Source organism: Rhinatrema bivittatum, chromosome 6, assembly GCF_901001135.1.
Source record: "Rhinatrema bivittatum chromosome 6, aRhiBiv1.1, whole genome shotgun sequence".
Lineage (NCBI taxonomy): Eukaryota > Metazoa > Chordata > Amphibia > Gymnophiona > Rhinatrematidae > Rhinatrema > Rhinatrema bivittatum.
Window position 1 is genome coordinate 240,202,021 of NC_042620.1, and position 18,535 is coordinate 240,220,555.

General features: G+C 41.1%; 1 protein-coding gene across 2 annotated transcripts in view; it reads left to right on the top strand.

Annotated features, from left to right (window-relative positions):
• The window catches only part of GPC4 (glypican 4), a 209,622-nt gene that overhangs the window by 182,386 nt on the left and 8,701 nt on the right, over positions 1–18,535 (top strand). For both annotated transcript variants that reach the window (XM_029606669.1, XM_029606670.1), the window contains one exon: positions 1,400–1,565. In XM_029606669.1, coding sequence (XP_029462529.1) covers positions 1,400–1,565 — 166 coding nt within the window. The remainder of the gene's footprint in view (positions 1–1,399; positions 1,566–18,535) is intronic.

An 18,535-nucleotide genomic window follows, 5' to 3' on the forward strand; every position in this document is an offset into this window, starting at 1 on the left:
CAGTGGGATAAGGTATGTTCTGTTTGAATTGGAGAACTTGGTATTGTGTATAGTCACCATTCTACGAATTCAAATCTTATCTTGTGTGTAACATGGGAGAAGTTTTCACACCCCTCTCCCACCCCTGTTTTTTTTTTTTTTCCTACCCAACTGTGATTGCCTAATTGTAAGCTTGTAGGGCAAGGCTGTTGTAACACAAAACTGTAAAAATCCATGCTTTTATTAATGCAAGTTGTATCATACCACTGGCTCATGGAATTAGTCTTGGACTAGGAAGACCACATGACTAGTATTCAACTGTCCTCTTTTTTTTTCAGAAGATAAGTCGTGCAGATGCAAGTCATGGTGTGTAACTACCTCCCTCCTCAATCACAGAAACCTATCTTCCCCTCCCCCAGGCACAATTTGCATATTTTTTAACTTAATTGTTTACATTTTGTGTATAAAATTATAGTACCAACCTTGTGTAGAGTAGAATTTCTTCTGCTGAGAAGGCTTTCAGGACCATGTAAAAGCAGGATTTTGGGGCAAGGTATCACTTGATCCACTTATATAATGGTACCGTTGGAAAGTAACTGATAAACGGAAGACTTTTGAGGGAGCCTTTGTAAGATTCACTGGTAATTAGTCTAACGTTTTAGCTTTATTGACTACTCTGGAACAGGCCTTCCCCCTGCTAGCAAAAAAAGCTGCACTCCTAGCACACAAAACACCAACTAATTAAAGTAGTATACTGCGCTGGAGCCTCAAAATGTGGCTTCTAGTGTTAAATTGCCCTGGTATATAACTGGTTCTGAAAAAATTTGAATGAATGTTGACTAAAATTTTTAAATGACATATTGAAAATAATTAACAATCCAGATTTCATAATGTATTGCTCCAGCCCTTTAATACTTTTTTTTTTTTTTTTTTTATGGAGATGGTAGTGAAATCCCATTTTATTTTCACTTTAAGAAGACACAATGCAGAGCAAGAATGATCTGGGAGGAGGGCTTGGGTATTCAAAGGAATGGTGCCTTTGAAGCTGTCTGAACTCAACTAGTTTTGAAAATAGTGGACATTGATTAGGTGCTAATGTCATTGAGCATTATGCATATTTTATTCTGTTAACATTAAAACTGGAGAGAGGAGCTCTCTATTGCAAAATATGTGTACATGTTTTAATAGCTTTGTAAAAAGTATCCAGTAATGTCTTGATGTGTATTTGTATTCATGATTAGAATTCATTGTGTCATTAACAGTCCGTGCCTTTGTAAACATCCTATCTTTAGTGTTGGCTCTAAATTTGTTTTTGACTCCTCTATATTAGCTGAGAAGGGAACATGGAACTTTTTAGTTGTTGTAATGCTGAATGTTTCTTTTCTTTTGTAACTAAATCTGCATTTTTTCCCTCCTAAAGGTAAATCCAACACCTCCGTGTCATCAAGCTCTCTTGAAAATGATGTACTGTCCATTCTGTCGGGGCCTGGTTACAGCAAAGCCATGTAATAACTACTGCCTTAATGTCATGAGGGGTTGTCTGGCCAACCTAGGAGACCTAGAGACAGAGTGGAACAATTTTATAGGTGAGAAAATATTGATTGCATGGCAAATGCTTTGTTTTATTAAATTACATATATACACGATCTGTTCAAAATTGTGTATTTGGAGGTAGCCCTTTATTAAATTAACCACTTTCTGCTAAAAGTAAAATTTTAATCCCTTAAGTTTGTGTACACTATTTTTTTTTTTACCCAGTGAGATATTAATTTAGAAGCTTTAAAATAAAATGCTCACACAATTCATTCACCGTGGGGTGGATTTTCAAAGGGTTTCACATGTAACCCCGAAAACACGCTCCTGCGCGCGCCGAACCTATTTTGCATAGGCCCGGCGACGCACGCAAGCCCCGGGACGCGCATAGGTGCCGGGGCTTGAAAAAATGGGCAGGGCGGGACGGAGGCGCAACTTCGTTAACAAAGGTCGGGGGGGGGGGGGGGGGTTAGATTGGGGGTGGGGGGGGGGGGCGGAAGGAAAGTTCCCTCTGAGGCTGCTCCAATTTCGGAGCGGCCTTGGAGGGAACAGGGAAAGCCATCGGGGCTCCCTTAGGGCTCGGCGCGAGCAAGGTGCACAAGTGTGCACCTCCTTGCGCGCGCTGACCCTGGATTTTATAATATGCGTGCGGCTATGCGCATGTGTTAAAATCAGGTGTAGATTTGTGCGTACAAATCTACGCCCGCGCATAGGTTTACAAATCTGGCCCTGTATGTTATTACCTCATTGCAAACTTTTTTCCATATTTTCATGAAGGCTTTTGGTTTACCTTTTTTTCCTTTGATGCAACCTGCAGTATTTCACCAGCTTTGTGCTGAAGTTCCCTTGCAGTGAAGTGTGGGAATAGGTATGATTCTAATACCATTTGATGCCAGCCAAGGATAATCAATGGCAAAGCTGTTTTTTCTATTTAAGGTTAGGCACTACAAGTGTCTGGTCCCCCCACTACACGTCTTCCACTAAGAGGGCAAGACATTTATTTATTTATTTATTTATTTATTTATTTAAGGTCTCTTATATACCGATATCCGTTCGCACATCGTATCGCACATGGTCCACACGTCTTCTCTTGTGCTGCTCTTACCTGACCAGCAAGTTTCGTGTTCTAAACTTTCCACAGGGAGTAGCAAAGCTGTAGAGATCTCATACTGGGAAATGCATTGGATCCATCTATATCAGTGGTTCTCACCCTGACCCTCAAGTACCCACATCCAGCCTGGGTTTCAAGATATCCATGATGAATATGCATGAAACAGATTTGCCTCTAGTTTTCAGGATATCAGTAGATTGCCATGGGGAGGTGGAACTCAAGGTTCAGGTTGAGAATCAATGACCGATATAGCTCACCCTGGAAGTATCAATAAGTTTATCCTCAAGACCAAGATGGCTACTAGAATGCTGCACTGCAGAAGTACATACAGAAAATAGTAATTATCCTCATCTCGAAATAGATTTTTTGCAGATTGACAACTTTGTTGAGCCAACTTAAATATCCAGAGAGGATAATGCTGTACATGAGCTTTTGAGATGACAGAGGCCTTTTTAGATCTTAAGTCCCTATAGTGTGCATCATTTTTGTATAATGCTTGTGTTGCATTGTCATTAGCCTGCAAAGAATATATATTTGCTTATAACTTGAAAGTTTTATTTAAGTTTTGAAAATAAATCTTACAAAATCTACTTCTCCAATTCAGAGCTTTTTATTAGCTGATGTATTTGTTTCTATAAGCTCAATGACATCAGAAAACATGTTTGACTTTATAAGTGTCCAAGAATGTCAGTTTTCTTTGACAGGAGAACAGAATAAACAATTTACTTAAATTTGAAAGTTAAGCTCATGTGTGTTCTAGTTTATCCCATCTTTCCTTTCCAAATTCATCTCTTGTCTGCTTGCAGTGTATTATAATAGATGGCAAAAACATTGTTTGATCTGCCCATTCTGCTTAGTTATTTTAGTCTATACTGCTAAGAATATACCAACAGCTGCCAGGCATAGAAGATTCACTGATTGTTGAATGATTCTTTATCAAAGTCTGTTTTGTTTTCATTCACATTGGTTCTCTGCCATCTTGGGTAGATGGATTAAATTGTCATTGGGCATACAAGATTTCAACATCTACATAAACACACCCCCATACCCATGGTTTACCACCAAAATTAAGGCTGTTGCTGCAACATTCAGCTGCTTAAATCTGTATGGTGTTACTAGCCCATATCGGACTACTCCCAACCTGGTTGGTTTCAGGGAAGAGCTGCATACTGGTACCAGTCTGGCCTCCCCAATGGTCTTTTTGCAATATTGCTAGCTTGTGCTTCCTTTTCAACCCTTTTTGTCCTGATCACTTCTTCTCTCGGCTGTGTATAATTCTGTAACGTGCTAACCCTGTTATATCAGTGACATAGAATAATGGCAGATAAGGACCATTAGGCCCTCTAGTCTTCCAGTTCCATTTCTGTTGTAATGCCATAGACCCCAGTTGTCTGACTTTCTCTTCACCTCTTTATCCCAGGGTCTAAGGCATTCTATTTTGTCATCAGCCTGTTCTGTGTATCCACCACACTTCCAGTAAAGGAATTTTCTGATGTTGGTCCTGTATTACTCCACCCCACCCCAAAGTTTCCTACTGAGATCTCTTGTTCTACAGCATTCTTTCCTCTGAGAATGGTTTGCTGCTTGTACTCTATATTTATTCCTTTTGAGGTATTTGAAAGTCTGTATAGGGTCTCTCCTTTCCTCTAGGGTATAATTTACCCTAGAGGAATTGTGGAAAAGAGGATTTGCATTCAGACAACCAACAAGGACTGAACTTCCCAATCTGGGTACACAAATAAGCATGGGGGTAGCTTGCTTATTACGGTGGTTACTACCCTAAACCAATTAAGCCTGATACATCACTTTGCATGCATATACAGCGTTGCTCTCTGCTTCAATGGCAAGGGGGAAATGTGGAAAAGAGGACTTAACATTCAGACAACATCCAACAAGGCATTGATCTATGCAATCTGGGTAAAAAAGCATAGGGGTTCTTTTTGTCTGAGGTGAAGGACAATTTACTTAAGGGAAAATCTTTATTGGAGGGGATTTGCAATTTTGCCCATAAGACTAGACGGGTGGTATCTAAGTTGTATGCTATACTAACTATAAAGAGAGACCTGAAACTAAATTTATGAAGGCCTGGGAGGAGGACCTAATGGGGCCATTATCTCCCGACGAGTGGGATGTTGGTTTCCATGCCACCAGTAACAGTTCTATATCAGCCTGGACTTTGGAACTTAATTATAAAATACTTTTTCGCTGGCATTATACTCTGGTCAAACTACATAAAATGTACCCCACTCGTAGCACGCTCTGTTGGTGTGGGGGTGGTCTACGAGGGGATTTCCTGCATATGTGGTGGTTATGCCCTAGTCTTACCACACTTTGGCATACTGTTGAGAATTGCTTATGCAACTGTTGGGCCCTCCCATTGCGCTCAATCCTCTCACTGCGCTTTTGAATTTTATGGTCTTAAAGATCCCTAAGCCCCAGCCTCTTTTTGTGCGAGCAGTGTTGCAGGCGATGAGGGGCGCAATAGCACGTGAATGGATGTCATCTCTGACCCCCTTTCTTTTGAATGTGTATTGCGTCGACTCCACTGGCTGCACTTCATGGAAAAGCTGACAGCACTTCGGTTGGACAGGATGGGTCGATTTGAAGCAGCTTGGCAACCTTACTGGCAGTGGAAATCTCTACCAACAACTGGATCTCTTTAGGATGGTTGCAGGATATAACCAGGACTCTGTCTCGATTATCTTAGGCAATAGACGTTAACCTTATGTTTTCTTTTTGGGTTTACTTTCCTGGAGCTCTGTGGTGGAATGGGACGGAGATGGGAGAGGGTGTTATCAAACTTTTTTCATTCAGGTGCTTTCTGTCTGAGCCGTGATCCTGTTATATTGATGTGTATTTATTGCTTGTCTGGTTGTGATTTGTAAATCACTGTTTTATCTGACATTCCTGAATAAAAATTGTTCAAAAAAAAAAAAGCATCCGGGTAACTTGCTTGATGTGGCGGTTACTACCTTTAACCATTAAGCCTTATGCTCACCTTGTGATGCAACTCAACATTACTCTGCATCAGTGACAGGGGATGGCAAGAAATTTGAATTAGTTACCAACAAGGGCCCTGAAGTTGGTGGTTGAAACAGAAGTATGAGAAAATAAGTGTGGGAGCTTGTTGGGCAGACTAGATGGGCCGATTGGTCTTTTTCTGCTGTCGTTTCTGTTTCTATATATTAAGTCCCATCTCTTAAGGCACTATTTTAGTAGCCCTTTCTCTGGACCACTTCGTTTCTGTATGTTGGGTACAAAGCCTCTAGAACTGGACACAGTATTCAAGATGGACTCTTATTGGTGACTTTGCTTTTTTTTTTTAAATGCTCATTATACCTCTTCCTATGCTTTTTATTTCTTTGACTCTGACCACCACTTAACTACCTTGTGACCATTGAATCCGATCACCTCAAGGTCAATCTCTTGGTTGATGCACATTAGTTCACCCCCACACCCACCCTAATGTACTCATTTGGATTTCTGCAACTAAAATGAATATATACATCATTATGGAGAACTAGGACACATTGACCTCTAGCCTGTAAAGTTTGGATGCGTGTATAAGAATTATGCACAAACTATTGCTCTACAAGACTGAGCTGAATATGCCCCCAAGATGGAGCAATGTATCTGTGTTTCAGGATGAGGGAGTGTCAAGCTCAATACCTGTGGATATTTGGCCATTTACACAGCTCAAGAATATTCGACTGGAGGCCAGTATGTTCGTTGAGCACACAACATAATCACAAACAGCTTCTTCCTAGCCACCTAACCAAGCACATCAGATTAGGCAGTTAAATGGGGGAGAAAGAGAGGATCACTATTTTACCCTATATTGTGTTACAGTTCAGCAAGTGATAAACAGTATTTTAGTGAACATATGCAGCTGGAATAATCTTTTAATGAGCTGTCTTGCAAGGACCTAGTTCCACAATAGATTTTTTTATGCAATAGTCATTTGTTATTGAACAGGATGTGCCTACTGTTGTGCAGTTTAGATTTTATAGTGGAATTTAACTTCCTAGCTGGAGAGATGCCTGGTTTAAATGTAAATATTTAGCTAGCTGAAAGATGGATTTACATCTGGGAAGCAAGAAAAACACAATTGACTCCTAATTACAGCTGTAATTTTTGACCTAATCTATCTCTGGTTCACTTAGAGCTGGGATTAGTGGGGAAGAGCAAAAACAGAGGAGAGCTTTTTTTTTTTTTTTTCCCCCGACCTACCAATAAGGCACTGGTAGAACAAAACTGCATTTTTATACTCCCCAGCAGTCATGACCCCTAAGGCCACTATTGAGACCAGCACCTTTAAAATCAGAAGTAGCATCACACTTCTAGTATATTCCTCCCCACCCCATACACACAAATTGCCATACTGGGTCAGACCAAGGGTCCATCAAGCCCAGCATCCTGTTTCCAACAGAGGCCAAACCAGGCCACAAGAACCTGGCAATTACCCAAACACCAAGAAGATCCCATGCTACTGATGCAATTAATAGCTGTGGCTATTCCCTAAGTAAACTTGATTAATAGCAGTTAATGGACTTCTCCTCCGAGAACTTATCTAAACCCTTTTTTAAACCCAGCTACGCTAATGGCACTAACCACATCCCCCGGCAACAAGTTCCAGAGTTTAATTGTGCATTGAGCGAGAATTTTCTCAGATTAGTTTTAAATGTGCTACTTGCTAACTTCATGGAGTGCCCCCTAGTCCTTCTATTATCCGAAAGTGTAATAACAGATTCACATTTACCCATTCTAGACCTCTTATGATTATAAAGACCTCTATCATATCCCCCCTCAGCCTTCTCTTCTCCAAGCTAAACAGCCCTAACATCTTTAGTCTTTCCTCATAGATGAGCAGTTTCATCCCCCTTTATCATTTTGATTGCCCTTCTCTGTACCTTCTCCATCACAACTATATCTTTTTTGAGATGCAGTGACCAGAATTGTATACAGTATTCAAGTTCAGTCTCACAACACATATACTACTCCTGCAATGGTCCTTCCCACCCAATACTTGGCTTATCTTAGGAAAAGGACCACAGCAGGATGCTGCCCCGGGCACCAAAGGAATAAAAACTGATGCCATAAAAGCTTGGAGGCTCAACCATGAGTTCTAGGCAGACTGCCAGTAGTTCACGCAGTGCAAGAATGGTATATCTTGGGTATATCTTCCTACAATCCATCTTCCTGGTTGTGCCATCTTTCAGGCAGCTTGCAAACTATAAAATTAGGGACGTGCAGGATAATTTTCACTCTGCTTTTTTTTTTTCTTTTCATTTTGGCATGTTTTTGTTTTGCAATAGAATACACTGTAATGAAAATGCACTTCCTTAAAAAAAAAATAGTGCAGTGGAGGTCTAGAATTTGTGACATATGAATTTGCTTAACTATTTTTAAGCATTCTTGTACAAGGTAAAGCAAGAATGCCTTATGCAGAGATTGTATCCATCTCTGTCCCCTAGTATCAGGAAACAAATTGCCAAACAGGATGAGCTAAGATTTTAATGGTTTATACTTGGGCACCTAAAATACTGTTGGAAGCGTTTTCCTGTTGCATTAATATACACTCATTGATGGCTGTGACCACTATCCAAAATGCCACTTCCACACTTCTATACTTGTTAGATTGGAGGCCCATGTATCTTGCAAGTCAAGGCATTTTAAGATTTATTCCTGGGGGAAATCTGCGCTACTGCGGAGCTCAGAATACCCCCCCCCCCCAATGCAGAATTACCTAATTCTGCGCAGAAAATGGCAGGAGACCCTGGCATGCCGCGAACAGATTGTGCAAAGATGAAGGCCCTGGCACGCCGTTCATGGCAAAGATGAAGGCCCCGGTGAGAGTGAATGCATGTGTGAGGAGAGGGGTGTGAGAAGGGGGGGGAGCCTATATGAGGAGATTGTAAGCTCATGTATATGTGAGGGTGCTGGCCTGTGTGAAGAGATTGTGTTGTGTGAGACAGAGCCTGTGTGAAGGGGTGCGTGAGAGAGAGACATTGGTAGCCTGTGTGAGGATGTATGTGTGAGAGAGAAAGGGAGCTTGTGTGGGGGTGTATAGAAGAGAGAGGGACCTTGTATGAGGGGCTGTGTGTGTGCGAGAGATTGAGGGAGCCTGTATGAGGGGGGGTGTGTGTACTAGAGAGAGGGAGGGACAGAGGGAGCCTGTGTGAGGGGCAGTACTGAGAATGGGGTCAAACTCTGGGACTGGCGATAGAGTGGAAGGGGTTGAGCCTAGAGGTGGAGGGGAGAGATACTGGCAGGTGAAGGGGCCTGAGAGGGCAAAGTGGCCAGGGGAGTAGGGAGAGTGAGTGGAAGGGACACTTACAGCGAATTTCTAGAGAAATTCTGCTCAAAATATTTAAAATTCTGCATATCTAAGTAATAACCTTTTTCTGTATTAATTTAAAATGTAATTTATATTTTGATAGGGGAAAAAAGAGGCAATTTAATACATTTTTTTTGTAGTTTATGTATTAATTTAAAATGTAATTACGTAGACTGTCATGTAAATTTTTATTTTGACCAATATAAAGTTTGCAGAATTTTGTTTTTGTGTTGTGCAGAATTTTAAATTTTTTTTATGCACAATTCCCCCAGGAGTAAAGATTGAAAACTAAAGAGCACATTTTTTTCTTGACCAAAAATAGAAAAACAATGACTTTCCTACAGGTATAGTGTGTGTGTGTATATACACTTTCACCTACTACCTTTTGAGTTGCATTTTATTTTGTAGTTCAATTGCCTCATTTTTTGCCTATCAAAAAATGAGGCAAACTACAAAAAAAATGCAAGTCATGAAAGGTAGTAGGTGAAAATGTTTTGCATGTGTACTCTAGTTTGTGATACATATATGACTGGCTCCTCAGCAAGATCTGCATCTTGGATCTCTTCCATTTTGCTGCTGAATTAAGGCAAGATCTGATTTTTTTTTTTTTTGATTTTTTTTTTTGTCTCCATGGATCTCGTGGTTCCCAGTGTAACTACCTCAGATGAGTTTAGTATCTGGATAGTCCAGGCCATGGGATCATTCGGATTTCCATATACAGCTCTGTTGGGCTTGGGACAGGGTTTACTGTGGCTGATGAGATTTCTCAAGAGGTGTGACATATTTGAAGAACCAGGCTTTAAGGTTCTGAAGCTTGATTGCTTTTCTCACAGGTCATGGCTGCAAGGGAGTGTAATGAGATTTTTCTTTACTTTCTGCTCATGTTCTGTGGTAGCCGTGGTGATGCTCCCATTAATATTTTGGGTATATTGTGAGTCTCTACAGCAGCATTTCCGTTCTCTGTCACAGGCCAGAGGAGGTGGTAAAAACAAAAATGGTGGATCCCTAAAGGCTAGAGTATGGAAATGAGGAAAAGATTACATGGGGATAACTTGCTGGTGTGGGGGTTACTACCCTTAACCAACAAGCCTTCATTATTGCTCTCTGCTTTAATGGCAGGGGAAATTAGGTTCAGACAGCAACCAACAAGGATATGAATTCTACAGTCTGAGAAAACAAACAAGCATGGGGGTAACTTGTTGATGCGACTGTTACTACCCTTAACCAATAGGCCTTATACTTGTGATGTAACTCAGCATTGCCCTCTGCTTCAAGTGCAAGAGATAAGAGAACAGGGAATTGGACTCGGGCAGTAACCACCAAGGGCCCTGACTTTAATGGCTTGGGAACCTAAGTATGGGGTAATTTGTATGGCATAGCAGATGCCACCCCCCGAGGCTGCCATTATAGGGGAGACCTGGATGGTGCAGCTTATGCTACCATAAGCTTACGGGGCAGACTGGATGGACAGTTTGGTCCTTTTTCTGCTGTCATTTCATTTCTGTTTCAGTCTGGCTTTCAGGATTGCTACAGTGAATTTGCATAAGATAGAATTGCATACACTGTCTCCAATCTCACATATTCATTGTGGCAATCCTGGAAACTGGCTAGCTGTACCTCCAGGACAGGATTGAGAAACACTGCTATATACAGGACCTGCCATACAGGATTAGTTCTATTTGAACTATTTTATAAATTCTAAATGTAGGTGTTTATTTTCCAGCTAATTAAAGGGTTTTAAGAGGATAGGAAAAAAACTGAAGTATATATCCGTTTTCGTGGTTATATTTTCCAGTTGAATTAAATATAGATTTCCATAAACATGAATGTACTGCTATAGTAAAATATTTGCATTCTTCAAGCCACCAGCACATGCCCACTCAGACAACCTTAGTCTAGACACTCTCCCCCCCCTTACAACATCCTCAACATGCACTATCTCCCCACCACCCTGTTCTCAATTTTTCCCCACCAAATCCCTATCACTTTCAGACTCCTCACTCTTGTTTTGTCCTCTTACCACCAGCTCCAATGTGCAGAGTTGACTAGCAAAGCGAATTGAGGCCCATTAGCTGCTAAACCCTTACAACTGAGTTGTCAGCTCAAAAAGGCACAGTGGATACAAGCAAAGGGAGGTGTGAAAGTCCTAGAAGTAGTGGTGTTTCTCTATTGCTTATTCAATAAACACTTTTTTATTCTTTTGCATCGGGGTGTTTTATCTGTTAAAGAAACCCTGTGTATAAGACTAGCAAGAGACCAAATATGGAAATATGCATTTCAGATCATCAGATGCTGGAGAAGTGCTCAGACTGAGTGGGAAGGACTGCTGCTGGAGGAGGGGGTGGGACAGGAAGTGCTGTGATGCAACTTCCTGTTTGAAGTTGCTGGTCTGTTACATTCCCTGGTCAGTAGTGCCTTTGCAGGTCAGACTACTGTGAAATGTAATGTGTACAGGCTTGTACCTGACTGCTCTAGGATTTACTAGAACAAGGATTGATAAACAATTTTCCTTTAGCTGCCTAGTGTGTTAACATAAGTAACTGAAGCACCACCCAAGGTATTCTGAAGCTTGCTTAGATGTTAGATTGGTGTTTTCCGTAGTGTGTGGACCTTAAGTGCAAAACCATAATTGGGAATAAAATAGTCTGAAAATTCTTTGTGGGGGTTTTTTAACATTTTAACAGATTCTAAATGGGTTTTTTTTTAATACGCTTCAGATATGGTTCTGCATACCAGCCAGTCAGATTTAACTTTGTTTCATATAAACTAGTTTAGAAGGGCCTACAGTAATGAATAATGTTAATCTCCAGATCCTGTTCATGAATTTTACACAAGGGTTTAATTAATCTGCTTTATGCTTGCAGAATTCAGCCTCAGTTTACATGTAGGACCCTTCTTTTTTTTTTTTCCTTGCAAGGAAGTTTTTTTTTTTTTCTCTTCACTTAAATGACTACTTTTGTTAATGAATGGTCGAGTACCGCCCCCGCCACCCACCTCCCAGATTTACACTTGGATACTAAAGCTTTTGCGTTTTAAAATAAGATCTTAGAGGTTTCAGCTGAACACTGCCTTTTGTGCTTTAAGTCAGACGGTGTAACTGGTGGTGATTCTGACTATTAGTAGCACTATGCAAAAGAATTGCATTCATTCAGTAGGAGCAAGCTGCTTTGTCCCTGAGCATCATCCTAGTATGGTTAGTGAGCAAAAGACATGGGGAGGCGGAGAGAAGATATGTAAGAAAATGGCCATGAATAGGGTGAGTTGCATGTTTTTTGTAATTGCCCCTTCCTGCCCAAATATGGAGAGAGATGCCACTTGGCGCTCTGGAGCAAGCACAGGTTGAAATGCATTGGTGCTTCAAAGGCTCTGTGAACTCAGCTGAACCAAATCAAAATAGCTAAACTACCTAACAGTAGATTCTTGGCGTAGCTTTTCTTAAACAGCAAGATTCTGAGAACTGTTCTTAGCTGATTTTTATTAATGTCAAATGTTGCCAGAGGATTTTCACTGTTAGCAAGAATGGCGGGGGACACCAGCCAAGTTGAGGCAGGAGCCAGGCGATATTCCCCTCTCCCCAAATAAACGCTGTGACCTGGATACCCTTCTAAATGTGGTTTTTTTTCTTCTTCTTTTTGTAGTACTTCTTGTCAGTATCTATCACTTCTACTGAAGAGCTGTAGTTGAATATATCCTTCCAAGGCCAATTATTCGTTTCCTTATCTTTTATAACCAGCTTTTGCTGCTCTGCTGGAGGCCGAATGCATTTTCTATATCAGCAGTCAAAAGCGGAGGCTGCATTCCTTTGCTGAGATACATGTAACTCCATGGCATCATGAGCAACAAAGGCCTCCAATTCGCTCTACATTCCCATGCTCTTGTGTATGGCCTAGCTGGCTCAAAGTTTACAAAGACGCCAAACAGCCAGAAGAATTGGGGTTTGTGTTTCCTTTTCAGGCTTTCACAAACACATTATTGATCTGGGGGCCTTGCCTTGCCGCTGAAGGAATGAGTAGTTACAAAACTGAAAGATTTTCTTGTTTTAAAAACTATACTTTTTGTCGTGCCTTATTATGTGGCCCATTCATAATATTTTTTAGTTGAAAGAAGCCACTGCTTCATGAACTAGGATGGGTCATTTTATGTAGGTGGGAAAAAAACAAAAACCCGAAAGCTTTGACGAGGCTGAACACTTCTTAAGCTGTGCTCCACTTGTTTACAAAAAGTCGCCATTTGCTGCCACATCAAAAGCATTTTTCCCCTGCTTTCAAGACAATGGGACATTCATTTCAGCAGTCTTTGGTCTGAGATTTTGAAGCATTACTTTATTGGAATCCACCAGGTTAAGTCATGTTTCATTTACCTTTTTTTCCCCCTTTTAAATTAAATTACACAACTACTTGGAGATGTTTTCTGCAGGTCTAAATTCCAAACCATGAGCAGCTCTTGTTGGTAAGTTTCTCCACTCAGCAGAGATTTGTTGCAGGAGCTAATCACCAAATCTATTTTTACAGAACATTTTTTCTTTCAAGTTTTTAGAAGATTGTTTTTTAAATTCCATTGAGTAATAATTTTGATTCCAAATGTCAAAATCACATTTTCTAAGTACGATATACAGCAAGAATTCCTATAAGAGTCTTACAAGAGTGCCCACATAGTACACAACCAAATAGAACAAAAAGGCATGGAAAGCAACTACGTTTTATTTGCTAAATTCTTTTTAGCAACAAAGAAGAATCCTTTAGTAGATCAGGTGACTTGATATGGTTTGCATGGGCGCAGTATGATTTGTTAGCCATGAACCATAATGAGAAGTGCAGGATTGCTGTATATGAGCCACAGAACACTTCTGATTCCTCACTTGGTCCCAAGTGTTCTGATGAACAGAAGGGGGATGTGTGAGAAGCAGAATTTGCAGAACAAGAGAAAATACACTCTAAAGAGGAAATAAGGGAAAACAATTAGCAAAGACACAAATACAGCAAGAAATCCAGTCTTACTTCAGCAGCCACACATAGATCAAAACTTGACAGAAGAATGGTTAACGAGAGGTGAACTTCAACCTAAAGATGAAAGATGATAATTGCAGCACAGGATGGTGAACTCCCAGGCAAGATGGTTCACAGCACAGAAAAAAATGGTAAAACAGATGCATGCAGATGTGTGGGCGGGACATGCTGATGTCTGAAGCCCTGTACACAGGAATAAAGTAGCATGGCTCATCCACTGGAAACTGTACAAAGACTTTATCACTGCAGCAGAAAAACACTGAGATCATGATCCTCAACGAAGAACTTGCACTCATCTGGGACATTTTCTATGCAAGAAAATGTGAAGTTATGGTAAAGGGGAGAATCACAAGAATGGCAGCATTAACAGAAGTATCAGTGCCAGGCATTATCCTCAAGTATAAATAAATGCAATCAGAAACCAAGAAAAGGAATAGAAAAATAAGACATTATCCCAATTGCATTGGGTGCTGTCCTGATTAAAAAAAAAAAAACTTCCTGGAGCTGCTTGATATGTTGCATATATGTGGTGCATCCTATGAATTCCAGAAGGAAGCTTGCTTTAGCACAATGCTGCTAAGAGCATTAGCAGTAAATTTGAAAGATTGAGATTATCCAACAGGCTCACTTCCATTCTGCGCAAAACTAATTTGTTTTTTAGTACTTTAACCAGAAAAGAACTGTATTGGTTTTATTACACACATTAAATACAAAACCCTATATAATCACTTATTGCATATTTTTATTTTTTAAATTATAAATATTCAATTTTATACCCAAAGCAAGACACACAAATTTTGCATACCAAACATTTAGTGGGAAGGCTACTAAAGATTGAATTTTGGGAAGATAACAGAGGAAATAGCATGAGATGAGGTAAGAGGTTTTAAACTGAATGCTCAAGATTTGAATGTTTATGCATTGGGAGTGGGAAAGCTGTCAAAGTCCATGCATATCGGAGCAATTACTGAAAGTTATGGGCACAAGAGTAGAAAGTTTGCCTTGACTGCTTTTCAGGGAGATATACTGGTCATATCAAGAAATGTTTGAAAGGAATTTTTAAAAAATTTTGTTTTTCTACCGAATTTTATTTTAAATGCTTTTTTGTGTGTAATAAAGTGAAGATTTGTATTTACAATTTTCAAAATAGAATTATTAGAGCATTTATTTATAGTTTTGTATTAAATGTTTTTAATATAAATTTATTCCTTTTTTTGATAAATTACCTAAAAATGTATTTGTACACTATTGGGTTATTTGTATAGTTATATAGGTATTGTATTTTCTGCTCTGTTTTCCATTAGGCGCTAAGCTGCAAAAGAACTGTGGAAGAGAGCTACAGAAATAGGACTAATTGTCTTGGATGCCACCAGTTTGATCAGAGTACTTCCAAGCCCTCTTTGATATATTGCCTCTACCTGTGCCACCCAGTGAGCTCTAGAACAGGGAGTTAGCAATTTTTGGCAAAGTGCTTAAAAGAAAAAGGTGGCATCTAAGGGAATGTTGGTCTACCAACCCTTAGCTTGTGGGAAATAGTTCTCCCTCTGATATTGTAGCACCTGTCCCATAACCCCCTCCTCCATGCTGGAATCACCCTACTGCAGCAGCTGTGGTAACATAAACAGGAAGTGAATTTAGTAGGGGTGTGCATTCGTTCCCTACGAATTGGGAATCCGCAACGTATAGGGCCTTATTCGTTGTATTCGTGGAGAAGCAAAATGTATCGCGATTCCCCCGAATACAATGAATCTTTGCCAAATTATTTGGCCACCTAGGAGCCAATTTAAACAAACCCCCCACCCTCCTGACCCTTCCCCCCCCAAAGACTTACCAAAACTCCCTGGTGGTCCATTGGGGAGTCCGGGAGCCATCCCGTGCACTCACACCTTCGGCTGCTGGTTTCAAAATGGCGCCGATAGCCTTTGCCCTCACTATTTCACAGGCGCCGACAGTGAGGGCAAAGGCTATCGGCGCCATTTTGAATACTGGCAACCTATGGCCGGAGTGCAGGAGATCGCTCCCGGACCCACGCTGGACTTTTGGCAAGTCTTGTGGGGGTCAGGAGGGTCCCCCAAGACTTGTCAAAAGTCCCTGGTGGTCCAGCAGGGTCCGGGAGCAATCGGCTGCCAGTAATCAAATTGGCGCCGATAGCCTTTGCCCTTACTATGTCATAGGGGCTACGGTGCCATTGGTCAGCCCCTGTCACATGCTAGGAGTACAAGATGGTGCCGATGGCCATGTGACAGGGGCTGACCAATGGCACCGGTAGCCTCTGTGACATAGTAGGTCAAAGGTTATCTGTGCCATTTTGAAACCGGCAGCCAAGGGGGTGAGTGCAGGGGATGGCTCCCAGACACCCCCCCCCCCCCCCCTGCTGGACCACCAGGGAGTTTTGGTAAGTCTTGGGGGGTGGGGGTCAGGAGGGTGGGGGGTTGTAGTTTAATTTTAGCAGGAAAACGAATAGGAATTGATGTGTAGAACGTATCGGGGGGTCCCCTTGCCAAATGCAACGTTCCCCCCCCCCCCCCCGACGAATACAAATCCCGAATGCAACGTATGGCGTCCCTCTGCACATCCCTAGAATTTAGGATTAAGCCCCTCATCCCCTAGAGTATGAACATTTTGCTATTTCACTCACTTTCTGCTTCTCAGACTGCACGAAGGCGTACATGGGAGGGAGGAACCAGGCTAATGAGACAGGTTGTGGTCCACATGTCAGGAGTTATAGACACTCTGCTCTAGAAGGAAGCCATCTTTTGGCATAGTGCAAGTATTTATTCAATTTATAATCCATCTTAAAATCAGAGTAAAACCAAGCAGCATTGTATGAATACAAATTCTCGAAGTAATTGACACCTCTGAGGTTCCCATCATACTGTGAGGCGCACTCTTATAATGAAGACTTGACACCTGTAGCTCTAAATGGCTATTTGTCCATGGGTTTTTGCTTGTAAAACTTGCTGTCAGTTTACTATCAAAAGAGTGCATGGAACATCTTATTCACCTAGTACAGAATAATTCTTCAACAGAATTTGCAGCTGCCTGTCATAAACATTACTTGATGTTGCTATGTTTCTAGACAAAAGTAGTTTAAAAAAAAAGCATTTTTTTTTTATTCTTAAAACTCCAAAATACTTTTCAAGGAAGAGGTTTTGATTGCTATCGCATTCCTCCCCCTCCCTCCATCAGATACCAACAATCCAGTCATGGATGGTGATTCACTTCCCCCCGATATGCACCATTTATTGTTTTTTAGATCATATTCCAGTACCTTAGGCCAGAACTAAAAATAGACTGTGTGGCTGCCTTGTGAAAATGTATAGCAAACTGGTCCAAGATCATCCAGAGACACATTTTTAATCAGATGGTCACTAAGGGGGTTATTTTCTAAAGCTATCGCACACTTGTGCTACCAGTGCCAAGCGTGCGATAGCCAGAAAGCTTTTTGCATGCATGCAAAAGTAAAATCGGGGCGGAGTCTGCCCTGTTAGAGCAGTCGTTGGGGTGGCACCGGGGCCGACTCTGCGAACGCAGCGCGGACAGCGAAACGGTAAGCTTCCGTATCGCTGCCTATTTTGTGCCGAATAACTACACCTTTTATGGTGTAGTTATTCGGCACGACGTCGGCAACAATCGCACCGCGGAGCTGCGATCGCTGCCGGCTATCGCAGAACCGCCCCCCCCCCCCCCACGTTACCGCCAGGATTCACTATGCCTTGCGGCATTAGTGAATCCAGGCCTAAATGATAGTAAAAACGTATTTCCTGATACTGAACTTTTTCCCCAAAATCCTTGCTTTGCTGTGAGTGTTGATGGAGCAAAATCACTTTTAGCAAACACATTACTTTGTCACTTCCACTGCTTGTGCAAAAGCAGGAGTCACAATTTATATTCAAAGAATGAGATGGACATAGAAACATATCTAAAAACCATGCATGTGGTCTGGGATTTTTTCATACATAGGACTGTTTTAACTTTACCAAACTAGAGGAGAGTAGATTCCATGATATGGCTTCCCTTGTAGGTTGGTGAGCCTGGCTATGTGCTTCCATGTATGGCATGTCACCTCTCAAGGTTGCCTGTCCAGAATGAACATTACATAGAGCAAAGACATTAATTGTGGTTTTCAGCATCTTTGAGTGACATGCAGGGGTCTCCTTGAATTGATCTTCAGTTTCACCTGCAGTAGTATATGGTTCTAGGCAACAAGACAAGACTGACTCCTTTATCAAATGAACAATCCAATGGTAAAAATTAAAATATGCCAGATTTGCTGCACTAAGATAACCGATCTGCACAGAGGACTGGTGTTGCACTGTATCTCAAATTAAATCGCATAAGAATAAGTTCACACATTGGGTGGATTTCCCAATCTGTGTATTGGAGATCGTACGTTTTTGTGATTTTTTTTTTTTTTTTTTTTTTTTTTTTTAAATTGGAAGCCCCTGATGCAGCCCCATGACTGGGCGAAACTCAGCCTGAGTTGGGCATTATTTAAAGGGCATATTTTAATTTTTACCATTGGATTGTTCATTTAATATAGGAATCTTTACATCTAAGGAGATCTGT